The following is a 13,568-nucleotide window of genomic DNA, read 5'->3' as shown; positions in this document are numbered from 1 at the left end:
TGCTGACAGTACACATCCAAGTATATCTGACCAAATTATGAAAGACAAACGTTGTAATTTTGAATTCCGTAAAGTGAGTGTGGAAGAGGTGAAAAAATTATTGTTGTCTATCAACAATGACAAGCCACCGGGGTCTGACAACTTGGATGGAACATTACTGAGGATAATAGCGGACGAAATTGCCACTCCTATTTGCCCTATTTTCAATTTAAGCCTACTAGAATGTGTGTGCCCCAAGGCTTGGAGGGAAGCAAAAGTCATTCCGCTACCTAAGAATAGTAAAGCCCCCTTTACTGCCTAAAATAGCCGACCAATTAGCCTGTTACCAACCCTTAGTAAACTATTGGAAAAAATTGTGTTTGACCAGATACAATGCTATTTTACGTAAACAAATTGACAACAAACTTTCAGCATGCTTATAGAGAAGGACATTCAACCAGCACATCACTTACACAAATGACTGATGATTGGCTGAGAGAAATTGATGATAAAAAGATTGTGGGGGCTGTTTTGTTAGACTTCAGTGCGGCTTTTGACATTATCGATCATAGTCTGCTGTTGGAAAAACCTGTGTTATGGCTTTACTCCACCTGCTATATTGTGGATACAGAGTTACCGGTCTAACAGAACACAGAGGGTGTTCTTTAATGGAAGCCTCTCCAACATAATCCAGGTAGAATCAAGAATTCCCCAGGGCAGCTGTTTAGGCCCTTTACTTTTTTCAATCTTTACTAATGACATGCCACTGGCTTTGAGTAAAGCCAGAGTGTCTATGTATGCGGATGACTCAACACCATACATCTCAGCTACTACAGCGACTGAAATGACTGCAACACTTAAAGAGTTGCAGTTAGTTTCAGAGTGGGTGGCAAGGAATAAGTTAGTCCTAAATATTTCTAAAACTAAAAGCATTGTATTTGGAACAAATCATTCAATAAACTCAAAATCTCAACTGAATCTTGTAATAAATACATGTGGAGAATGAGCAAGTTGAGGTGACTAAAACGGTTGGAGTAACCCTGGATTGTAAACTGTCATGGTCAAAACATATTTATACAACAGTAGCTAAGATGGGGAGAAGTCTGTGCATAATAAAGCGCTGCTCTACCTTTTTATCAACAAGGCAGGTCCTACAGGCTCTAGTTTTATTGCACCTGGACTACTGTTCAGTCGTGTGGTCAGGTGCCACAAATTGCAATTGGCTCAAATAAGGGCAGCAAGGCTGGCCCTTGGATGTACACAGAGAGCAAACATTAATAATGTGCATGTCAATCTCTCCTGGCTCAAAGCGGAGGAGAGATTGACTTCATCACTGCTTGTGTTTGTGAGAGGTGTTGACATGTTGAAAGCACCGAGCTGTCTGTTTGAACGACTGGCACACAGCTCAGACACCCACAAGACATGCCACCAGAGGTCTCTTCACAGTCCCCAAGTCCAGAACAGACTATGGGAGGCGCACAATACTACATAGAGCCATGACTACATGGAACTCTATTCCACATCAGGTAACTGATTAAAATACACCTTATGGAACAGCGGGGACTGTGAAGCAACACAAACATAGGCACAGACACATGCATACACACACACGATAACATACGCTCTATACACACACGTACACATGGATTTTGTGTTGTAGATATGTGGTAGTGGAGTAGGGGCCTGAGGGCACACACTTAGTGTGCTGTGAAATCTGTTATGAATGTATTGTTATGTTTTTATTTTATTTTTATGTATAACTGCTTTAATTTTGCTCGACCCGAGGAAGAGTAGCTGCTGCCTTGGCAGCAGCTAATGGGGATCCATAATAAATACAAATACAAACTGTGCAAAGGCGTGAGCAGTTGAGTCCATTAATACCTGTGTGCCGACGTTGCCGAAAGCAGTGTTGGTTTGTCCGAAGAGCCCGGTGCCCGTCCCAAAGCCCGTAGCTGGTGTGGTCTGAGCGGTGTTTCCAAACAACCCCCCTGCCTGGGACGCTGCCGTGGCCCCAAACAGACCCCCCTGGGATGGAAAGAAAGTTACTCTACTGGAATGGTACTATGTTAGGCTTGTATTAACATGTGCGTGTGGGCTCTCACCATGGTGCTGGTTTGTTGGGGCTGGCCCATGGTGCTGGTGTTGCCGAAGGAGAAGCCTGTGTTGGGGGTTGTTGTGGCCTGGCCGAAGGGCTTGAACAGGCTGGCTGCCTGCTGGGCCTGCTGGGGCTGCTGCTGCCCAAACAGACTGCCTGTGGCTGTACCAAAGCCACCCGTACCTGGGGACAGAGGGAGTTACAACATTCCGATATAATACATATTTATATTTTCTTTAGGGCTCTGTCTATGGGCCTGTGTGACTTACTAGTTCCGAAGGAGGTTTTGGCCTGGCCGAAGGAGAAGCCTGTGTTGGTGGCTGAGGAGCCGAACAGCCCTGTAGCCCCTGTACTGGGGGTGGCTGCGGCTGCAGTCCCAAAGAGACCCCCTGTTGGTGCAGCCATAGGGTTAGTGGGTCCCTTCCTCCCTGCCTGGTAGTCCTCAAACCTCAGCTCCTACACAGAGACAACACCACACAGGAGAGAGGGGGTGAGAGAGGGCTGGCTGTATCTCAATACTCTAAAGTGGATCCCTCTCCTCATCTCTTTCCCTTCCATTTTCACTGATCTGAAAGATAGTGACCAGGTGAAAGTAAATGCCTAATGATGACCCACCTCCAGTGATTTGTTCTCATACTCCTTCATGGCCGTGATGCACTGGTGCTTGGTGTTGATGCTCGCGGTCACACCCCCTTTCACCATGGTGTCACTTCCTGTTGGAGGCTGGAGAACAGAAGAGGACATTCAATGGGATACAAACTCCTCTACTGTATTAGAGCAGGATGAACTGATTACTCGTACACATAGCAGAGAAAGCTGACCTCTGAATTAGGATTACAGTAAAGAGTTGCATAGACATACAACATTAAGTACATTCCTGATAAAATAATATTTGGTATACGACACATGGCAAAGAGTCCTAGTACAGCAGTTTGGCCCAGGTGTAGTGGGCTAGCCTAGGTCACAGGGATGAAAACTAGTGAGGGTCCAAAAAGGTGAGAATAAATAAATGTGCACAGAAACGTCAAAAATCTGTAAACTGCAATTAATTTGGCCTATTTTCAGAATGAGGTTGTCATAATACCAACATTTTACTAACGATGTAATACCAGGCCAAGTATCACGATACCGAGTGGTAGTGGGTGTGGCCAACGGAGCGGTCTCCGACAGCACATTTTAGAGGCCCTCCTCTTGGCCGCAGAGACTGTTGCTGTTTTAAAGCTAATTTCATGCAATGCTACACATTTTGCCATGGCTTATGACGTATTCTTATGCTAGCTGAGTGACTCACAACAAAATGACATTTTTTGAATTTTTTATTCTCCCTGACTGTCCGTATTTATTTTGGTGATTGTTAGTTCTCAAAGATGATCTTATTAAATATATATATAACAAAGAAAATGTTTTACCATCATATTTTTTGGAGTGGCGGCAACTATAAATTAATATAGGGGAAACACTGTACTTTTTACTGTATAATAGAAAAGGCTACGCATAGGCCTAGGATGCATATGCATCCTACCTTTGAAGCATCTCTGAGTACTATCCCTTCTCCTTTTTTCCTGTGCCATCCAAATGTGTGATAGTCAAGGGTGTTAGCTTGCCAGGTAACATGACTAAACAAGGCTGTTTGTTATCAAACCAAAAACTTGCAGCCCACGAGCCCCCCCCCCCCCATACACCAAACTCAGGCCAAACTCACGTTGAACTTAACGGTGGTGCCTGGCTGGGCAGCCTGCTGGGTAAACCCTGATGCTCCGAACAAGGAGGTAGACGCCCCTCCAAAGGGGTTGGAGTTGGTCGTCCCAAACAGCCCCCCACTGCTGGCCGTGCTCGTGCCGAACGCTGAAAATAAAATGAAAAAATATATGATCTAGACAGATATCTATGATGATGTAGATGTGACCAGACCAAGAAAACACATGCCCCTCCTCATGAGTGATCTAAAATCCTTCTGAAATGTTATAATTAATTTAATTTCTATATCGATTTTCATAATCTCAATGCGCTTCAAAAGCAAAACACAAACAAGCAATACATCATCATGAGTAGCTTAGCTATAAAAATACCAAAAATATATATATTAAAAGAAAATAAATGAACGGTATTCCACATCATGATCTCATTATACACCAGCATAGAATCACAATTACTAGAACGGACCTTAGCCCTCTATTTACTACTATTTTGTAGGCTAAATAGAAGGCTCTGGAGTGGCCATAGGAGTGCCAGTACAAAATAATCAAAATCCAAAACAGGTTCTATTTGCCATTATTGCATACATGTAACTCTGAGAAAGGCACAGAACTCTAAGCTTACACTCCATATAGAACACCTAATATGACCATTGTCCCACCGGCCACAGATAATTTATTTGAATGGGAATGCCTGTTGTTACTACTGATTCTAATTCTATGGTAAACCAGTTTAAAAGACATCAACGCTAGAGAGTAAAAAGAGACACTGACTGCCAAAGGAGGCTGGTTTGGCGGCTCCGAAGGCATTGCTCTGCTGGGAGAAGAGTCCTCCGCCGCCCGTGTTGGTGCTGCCGAACAGGCTGGTGGACGTGCCGCTGGACGCGCCAAAGCCAAAGCCGCTACTGGTGGATGACGTCACGGGCTGGCTGAATGTACTGGAACCAAATAGGCCACCTGGGGAGGGACACACACCACATCAAACCAGCTCACACACAGGTCTCTATGGCTTATTGTAGGAGTGCTCAACTTAAAGTATTGTAGGACCCGAGCCAATCGCTTGGTTTCATGTTCACCGAGGATCCTCTAGAACTGTAGTTGTGCATCTGTGATCTAAGCCAGTACATACATTTAGGTCCAGCTGAACTAGTTTATAGGAGCCCTGATCATTTCATTCATCACAAGGAGAGGTCGTCACAAAACATGCAGCCCTTCATTCCTCTCTCCACACCTCCTTTTTCTTCCTCTCAATCAGCACAAATACACCACTCACTCTCTCACATATAAGACACAACAGGGCCATAAACAGTGCCACCTGTCTACATGATCACACTCCCTTTAAGAGCAGAATACAGACTGTGGCTTTGCTCCAAACCAAATACTACATATTGTATATACTTTGTATGCACGGAAGCCCCTTTTCAAGAGTATAACAGCAACTGTGGGTGCGCTGCCTTTTCATGTGTGCACAGCCGCCTGTTTAAGAGCTGGTTGTGTGTGCGCGCGCGGCAGCCAATGCTTACCTCCTCTACCTGCACCAGTGTGGATTTGCTGAGGATTGGCTGTCACCACTTTTGAGAGAGTAAAGCATTACAGGGTGGGGTTAGACACATATATTTAACCACCGCATGTCAGTAGCAGCATCACGGCGGCCACAGATAACACTCACCATTGTATATTGAATAATGGTAAAATGTATAGAGCACAGTCAGCTCTCGGGCTACTGCGAGTGGCAGTGTGATCATGCAGGTTCACTGTTCAGGTAGACGTGACAGAACAAAAGCTAGTCTTAAACATGCCCAACATCATACTTTATCAGTCCTATCATATCGACACATGTAAAACCTCCTGAAACTATTTTGTTAATACACCAGTGGGAAATGTAACAATGGAATCTGTAACTTTGCTGTGGTTATGCAGGTTATACAATTAAGCAATAAGGCACTATGGGGTGTGGTATATGGCCAATATACCACGGCTAAGGGCTGTTCTTAGGCACGACGCCCTTAGCCGTGGTATATTGGCCATATATCACAAACCCCCTAAGGTGCCTTATTGCTATTATAAACTGGTTACAAACGTAATTAGAAATGTTTTGTCATACCTGTGGTATACAATCTCATACCACAGCTTTCAGCCAATCAGCATTCAGGGCTCGAACCACAACATTTAAAAAAATACCTTATACCACAGACACCTTTCTTCTGTGGCTTTTCATTCAAATGAAGAACATGATCATCCTAAACCCTCAGATGTCAGCAACGTTAATCCCTAAACCACTGCAATGGAGAACACTGGCCTGCTCCTAAACCCAGAATGTAGTGGCAGAAACCACACTGCTATTGGGCCTCAGCTGAGATTGTAATGAAACAAAGTCTAAAGGAAAGCAGTAAAGGAAAGCAGCTATGGACCCTGTACTACAGGATGTCAAGCAGAAGCAAATCTGAAATATTCACCAGGACTAGGTGGGCACTGAGTGAGTAACGTGTTAAAGTCAGGATCAAGGAGATGTGGCAAACCTGGTTTATTCTGCGTTGCCCCAAAGAGTCCTCCAGTGTTGTTGGTCGCCCCAAACGCTGAGGCTCCGAAGCCACCTGTTGCCGCCCCAAAGCTTGTGTCTGCAAACACAGGGTCAACACCACCCCTCTTATAATCCACAACAAGTTAACTTGACTTGAGCGTGAATGCCGAGGCGAAGACATTGATGAGACAAGCTTGAAACCATAGGGGTACTCAACTTGTCAGGACATACATTAAAGCTAACTGTACACTTGCACCCACTGTTGTTACTTACTTTGTTGCCCAAATGTGGATGAAGTCCCAAATCCTCCAGTCCCTCCCCCAAAGGGAGCCCCAAACGACTTGTTGAACATATTCTCCTGCTAGCAGGACTGCATATGTCTGCTCAGTATGACAGACAGAAAAACATCAGTTGACATCCCCAGAATTGACAAACAAATGACAGTTAGAGCAATTACAGTAATCATATACATGTTTTAAGTTACCAAGATCTAGCTCGATATAGCTTGCCTTCTATGTATGATTTTTGGGTGTGTAAAAAAAATTGTATTTAGGTATTCTCGTAGCCATGCAAGCAGTAGATGGCTCTGGCAGAATGCAATAACTTGTTTACTTCAGGGTGTAAATGACGTTTAGCTTCCAAAAGAGGCTAGTTAAGGACTTCAGGTTACGAGACAGCTGATCGGGCTCAGCAACAGGTGTTTAACCTGTCTTCTATGGCAGTTACGACACGTTCGCCAACAACAACAAAAACAACTGATTCACTTTAGCTAGTTGCTATTTTGAACTGAGAGAAGCGGTGTTGTTAATTCGTTCTGGTGTGAGATTTACAGAATAATTCCTGTCATGAAAACGTAACTGACTAACTAACGTTCGTCAGCTACTAGTAGCTAGCTAGTTAACTAACCACCGTCCGCACATGTTAACTGCATACCATCTGTCAGTCTCCCTTGTATATTTTTCAGAGGCAAGATCAAGAGTCCATTTAGAAAGCTTTATAACAATGTAGGTAACTAACATTAAATATCTGTAACATAGCGTCTATCAGTCGGTTTGCTAGCTAACGATTAGATTTCAAGCCAGTTAGGCGCCATTAGAATGTTATTACGCTGTGGCCTTCCTGGCATTCGTCGTTAGGCAACGTTAGCTAGATAAACTACCTAGCTGGCGCACTAGCAACAGCCTGATATTATTAGTAACAATCGACGTTAGCCAGTTAGCTAAATAACCCAACTCCAATTGTCAAAAAATTGCATGAAATGAAATTATTAGTCACACTAACACACCGTCGCACAAGACCAAACCAGATATGACCAGTTTAGCCTGATAACATTAGTTGTACAAATCCGAAATGTCGCTGGTGAGTCAGAACCACAACACTGCTAACGCGTAACGTTGGCTAGTTAACTTAACCAACTCTGCCATGAATGATATCCAACCAAATTCAATATGAAGACGTTCATGTGATTGTTTTGAAACGGTGATTATAAATAGATAGACATTTAACGTTAAACCGGCCAGAGTTACAAGCTAGTTAACGCATAATGCTATCTAAGATAGCTAGCTAACGTTAGCTAATTGTGATGTTGTGCTAACGCTTTAGCTAACTTGGTTGAAAAAGGGATGTAAGGACAACGTTATAACTCACCGTAAATAAGATTATGGTCGATGCAATAGCTACGTGTCTTGTGATCCAGTCACAGTATGGGTGAAAATAAGGTCGAAGTCTCTAAACTGGAATAGCTAGATAGCTAACAAGGTATGTTAGTTTCCGTAACTAATCTCGTCGCACAACGAGAGAAACTGCTGTAATGAGGCCAAAATGCGTCACGTTTTGAAAATGTAGATGAGCTTCAACATCTTCTACTTCGATTAGATTAACGGCGGTTGGCATCCAATATGTTGTATTACCGCCACCTATTAGACTGGAGTACAACTCCCTTATATTTGCATGAAAATTTAAATAAAGAAATACATTTACATTTACATCATTTAGCAGACGCTCTTCTCCAGAGCGACTTACAAATTGGTGCATTCACCTTATGGGACACCAGTGGGACAACCACTTTCTTTTTGGGGGGGATGGATTACTTTATCCTATCCCAGGTATTCCTTAAAGAGGTGGGGTTTCAAGTGTCTCTGGAAGGTGGTGAGTGACTCCGCTGTCCTGGCGTCGTGAGGGAGCTTGTTCCACCATTGGGGTGCCAGAGCAGCGAACAGTTTTGACTGGGCTGAGCGGGAACTGTGCTTCCACAGAGGTAGGGGGGCCAGCAGGCCAGAGGTGGATGAACGCAATGCCCTCGTTTGGGTGTAGGGACTGATCAGCGCCTGAAGGTACGGAGGTGCCGCTCCCCTCACAGCTCCGTAGGCAAGCACCATGGTCTTGTAGCAGATGCGAGCTTCAACTGGAAGCCAGTGGAGTGTGCGGAGGAGCGGGGTGACGTGAGAGAACTTGGGAAGGTTGACAGGCTGCAGCGTTCTGGATGAGTTGTAGGGGTTTAATGGCACAGGCAGGGAGCCCAGCCAACAGCGAGTTGCAGTAATCCAGACGGGAGATGACAAGATGAAAACTCTCCTGGTAAATAGTGTGGTCTTGTTGGTGAAACCATAATATGGAGAGGAAGTACAAAACCAACGACGCTAGATGGAGAGGAATTTGCTTAAGCAAAAGGCAGTTTATTAAACACAGAGATAGCTGGTACTGCTCAAGCTACATGCATGGGATCCTGCTAATTAACATGCATGGACCTAATCATATGCCACGCTAATGGTGTCAGCTGAGAAGGATGGATAAACAGAGTTTACAGCATTATTTTATACAATGTAACATAAGAGAAAGGGTCCTTCTTCTAGTCCCTTGATTGGTTCCCGAGGCGTAGGAGGCGGGTCTGCTCTGTCCAGAGCAGAAGCCCCATTGGTGCACGGCAGAGTCCTCTGCCCTTGGCACCCGACCAGTAGAAAGAAGTGGAGTGAAATGTCTGTGTGGTGTGTGTCAAAGAACTCGTGAGGCATGAGAATGAGTGTGTGTATGTCTCAAGGGAAACTCGTGGGGAGCATCAGTGATTGTGGCCTGTGGCGTGGGTGTTGTCCTTGACAAGATATGGTCCTCTGTCCATTGTTCTCGCATAGGAACAGCATTGATTGAAAACAAGCTCCTAACACAAAATGGGTCTTGCACAACATTTTAGTCAGACCAAGCTATAACATTTTATATTTACTACGACAAATCCCCCTCTTCACGTCTTCTAGACGTGATCCATTAATTATGTTGGCATGAAGCATAGTTGAATCAGTCTTAAAAGAAAAAACAATAATGTAGGAATTAAAACAAAACATGATAACGCATAATGCAATGGTAAAAAACATTAATTAAACAATGTTAGTCCCCCTCTAGTGCACGATTAAATACATCAAAGCTGTTGTTCAAATTCTATTTCATCTTCATTTTGGTGTCAAATTGGTTTTGGCTGCTCAAATCAGCTCTGACTTCTGTCAGTGATCTAGAAGGAGTGGGGGCTGGTGTGCAATGAGTTAGATGGTGCCAGGGTACGCCTGATTTACCTCTGACCTGGACTGAGTGTGAAGTAACCTCCTTCACTTCGTACGGTCCAGTCCACCTGGGTTCCAGCCACTTTCTCTTGTGGACTTTAACCCTCACCCAGTCTCCCAATTTTACCTTCAGTGTCAGCGTACTTCCCGACAGCTCCCCCTCTTGGGCCTTCTGCACCTGAGAAGAGAGTGCTGCAGAAAATTCCGCCAATTTCATCACATAATCAGTCATTTCTATCTGTTGTACATCAAGGGAGGGCATATGACCTCCCTCCCTTGGTGGACCTATGTTAATTTTGTTCCTGCACAAACCTTTGCAATTTTGGCTTTCAATGTTTGGTTGGGACTGTGGATGTTATTGAACCGAATCTGTGCATGATTCCGAATCTTACCTCCACCTTTTTCAGGTGTTTGTTGCTAAAATGTGTGGTTGTCAGATCTTATCTGCCTTGGTATACCATATCTGGGTATTAACTTAGTTTGTAGCCACTTAATGACTGACCTATCATCCTCTAATTCTGTAGTTTTCTGTAGGAATTTCCTCTACCCATTTTGAAAACCTGTCTACAGTTTCTGTCATGTGAGGGTGCCACCAGATGTGTGAAACCTTTTGGAGGGTCTTCTCATGCAACAGTTCAGGGCAGAGTCTAACTGGTTCAACTAGTCTTCCATCATTGGCACGTCCAGAGTTTTGTCCTGTCCTCTGCCGCCCCCTCCTGGGCCCAGACTGAGTGTTCATAGGGTCCTGCTGAGCTCTGTAACTGTGCTATATCGCCTTGGTTGAGTTCAGTCTGTGATGTGGGTGGTAGTAGTATTGGATGAGGATCACGCCTTCGGGCACCTGGTGTTCAGACAGGTGGGTTTATGGTTGTTGTGGGGGTCCTCCCCTTCCTCTACCTCTCCATTGTGGTGTACCTCTGCCTCTTCCCCTCCCTGGGGGTTGATGGTTAGATTGCTGCAGATCCCAACAATCACGCTTGAAATGTCCAGTTCTTCCACAATGGTAGCACAGGTAGTTCCCTCCTCTTGGAGGACCTAATGGGGTGCCCTGCTGAGGCCATGGTTGTGGTTGTGGGCCAAAAGTCATGGTGCCTTTTAGGCTGTATAGTGAGGTGGGGCCAGGAGTGGTGCTGATAGTCATGGTGCCTGTTAGGCTGTATAGTGAGGTGGGGCCAGGAGTGGTGCTGGTACTGGCCTCTGGGGAAGCTGCTTCAGTGGCCACACACATCGTATCTGTTTTCTTTGGTTGCACCCTCCTGCTCTCCACTATTGCCCATGTCCCTATTCTCAGCTCTTCCTCGGCTTTCTCAACTGCCACCTCTAGTCCTTTCTTCATAATCTTGAGTTCTTCCTCTGAAGGAGGTCCCCCTCTAAGGTAACCTGCCTGTGTCCATCTCAACTTCACTTCCTCCCATACTTTTTTTAACTTTCTTATACTGTTCTTTTCCCCCTGCTCTCTCTGTCATTCGTTGTTGTAGGTATTCATTAAATTTGGGTATGGTTGGGTTTGGCCCTGCCATCTTGCTTTACTATCTTTATACACTTATCCCGTCCCTGGTGTTTTATTTCCAAGGATGTATTATCGGTATCAATTACAGACTTATCTCATGTACGACACCCTCGTATATAAAGAGGCTGATTGTTTTTATATTATATGTAATGCAATAATTATCATAAAAATCAGAATTCCAGTCACATATATCAATGCAGTAATTTCCACACACAGCACACACCACGCCTTAGTTATCTCACGCTTGTTCTAGAATCATGCACAACTTCAACATCAGTCTCCCCAGTCCCCGGTTCCTGAAACCCTAGGTCAAATTCACTCAATTCCACAGATTGGTGTTCAGTCTCATAAGTCTCACTATAACTTCCCATCATCCATTACACGTTATAATACATAAAAACACAGACACGTTAAAATATAAACACAGCAAAACAAAACTGCCAATTAGAATACAATACCTTAAAAAATTTAGGTTACCAGAGCGTCCTAAAACATAGTCTCAGTTCAACTGCCACCCTTCACACAACCTTATACTTATGTGAAGTCACAGAAGCAACTGGATCCCTATCAAAGGATTTTCTTTAGACAACTCGATCACTAGGAAGGACTTAGTCTCAGCTTAATTGTACCTTTCACACAACCATTTATATGGAACGTTTTAAGTGTGAAATCACAAAGATAACTGGCATCCCCGGGAATTTAATACCTCTGGTCAATTTCGGTGATTCTCCCCCACCTAATGTCTAGAACTCTGCCACAGTTAAACTTCAACCTCCTCGCAACCTATAGGGTAGGACCTCCCCTAATAGGATTTATGCAAAAAGTCTCAGTTCAAACTGGGTCCCTTTAGGAATCTAGTTGTGGGTCAAATCTTATCCACCAATGCGTCAATCCGTAGTTTGACACATTCTGGATACGTTTATCTTTATTCCTTATTCCTTTATTCCTTATTCCTTTATTCCTTATTCCTTATTCCTTTATTCCTTAGTATAAAACACAGTACCAGATATCTCATGTATGCCTTAATTCATTAGGATGGAAAATTATTTAACAAGTATTCATACTCACGCTCAGTACTTCTGATCAAAATTTGGTATAGTCTATAGTACAATATGCAAGATTTCGTTTTAACAGGCTCTGCATACCTTTTTAGATGAGCGCTCTGATCAGGTTCCTGAGGCAAGACGAATAGTTGATGTCTCCTGGATTTTCAGGTCACTCTTCCGTCTGTTTTTAGATCGATGATTTGCCTTTTCCTCTCGCACCAACTTTTAGATCGAATTAATAACCATCCTCTGCTACCATTTTGTTGGTGAAACCATAATATGGAGAGGAAGTACAAAACCAACGACGCTAGACGGAGAGGAATTTGCTTAAGCAAAAGGCAGTTTATTAAACACAGAGATAGCTGGTACTGCTCAAGCTACATGCATGGGATCCTGCTAATTAACATGCATGGACCTAATCATATGCCACGCTAATGGTGTCAGCTGAGAAGGATGGATAAACAGAGTTTACAGCATTATTTTATACAATGTAACATAAGAGAAAGGGTCCTTCTTCTAGTCCCTTGATTGGTTCCCGAGGCGTAGGAGGCGGGTCTGCTCTGTCCAGAGCAGAAGCCCCATTGGTGCACGGCAGAGTCCTCTGCCCTTGGCACCCGACCAGTAGAAAGAAGTGGAGTGAAATGTCTGTGTGGTGTGTGTCAAAGAACTCGTGAGGCATGAGAATGAGTGTGTGTATGTCTCAAGGGAAACTCGTGGGGAGCATCAGTGATTGTGGCCTGTGGCGTGGGTGTTGTCCTTGACAAGATATGGTCCTCTGTCCATTGTTCTCGCATAGGAACAGCATTGATTGAAAACAAGCTCCTAACACAAAATGGGTCTTGCACAACATTTTAGTCAGACCAAGCTATAACATTTTATATTTACTACGACAGTCTATAGCTTATCATGGGGTACTCAACCTCAGACGAGCAAAACCTTGAGACTTCGTTAATATACAGTGGGGAGAACAAGTATTTGATACACTGCCGATTTTGCAGGTTTTCCTACTTACAAAGCATGTAGAGGTCTGTAATTGTTATCATAGGTATACTTCAACTGTGAGAGACGGAATCTAAAACAAAAATCCAGAAAATCAAATTGTATGATTTTTAAGTAATGAATTTGCATTTTATTGCATGACATAAGTATTTGATCACCTACCAACCAGTAAGAAT

The 13,568-nt window shown here is 43.9% G+C and overlaps 1 protein-coding gene across 6 annotated transcripts in view; it reads right to left on the bottom strand.

The window, feature by feature from the left end:
- LOC121579802 (nuclear pore complex protein Nup98-Nup96-like) overlaps positions 1-8,151 on the bottom strand; it is a 41,804-nt gene extending 33,653 nt beyond the window's left edge. For 2 of the 6 annotated variants that reach the window (XM_045224303.1, XM_041894706.2), the window contains exons 1-10: positions 7,937-8,150; positions 6,563-6,669; positions 6,288-6,386; positions 5,292-5,339; positions 4,543-4,725; positions 3,777-3,919; positions 2,690-2,797; positions 2,344-2,530; positions 2,082-2,257; positions 1,861-2,004 (exon numbers count right to left, since the gene is read on the bottom strand). In XM_045224303.1, coding sequence (XP_045080238.1) covers positions 1,861-2,004; positions 2,082-2,257; positions 2,344-2,530; positions 2,690-2,797; positions 3,777-3,919; positions 4,543-4,725; positions 5,292-5,339; positions 6,288-6,386; positions 6,563-6,641 — 1,167 coding nt within the window. In that variant the 5' untranslated portion in view covers positions 6,642-6,669; positions 7,937-8,150. Of the gene's footprint in view, positions 1-1,860; positions 2,005-2,081; positions 2,258-2,343; positions 2,531-2,689; positions 2,798-3,776; positions 3,920-4,542; positions 4,726-5,291; positions 5,340-6,287; positions 6,387-6,562; positions 6,670-7,936 lie in introns of all 6 variants that reach the window. The other 4 variants (XM_045224305.1, XM_045224306.1, XM_045224304.1 and 1 more) reach the window with 3 other exon arrangements.
- Positions 8,152-13,568: the final 5,417 nt, after the last annotated feature.

This window comes from Coregonus clupeaformis, chromosome 13, assembly GCF_020615455.1.
Source record: "Coregonus clupeaformis isolate EN_2021a chromosome 13, ASM2061545v1, whole genome shotgun sequence".
NCBI classification, from domain to species: Eukaryota; Metazoa; Chordata; class Actinopteri; order Salmoniformes; family Salmonidae; genus Coregonus; species Coregonus clupeaformis.
This window is presented reverse-complemented; position numbering and strand designations above follow the sequence as displayed.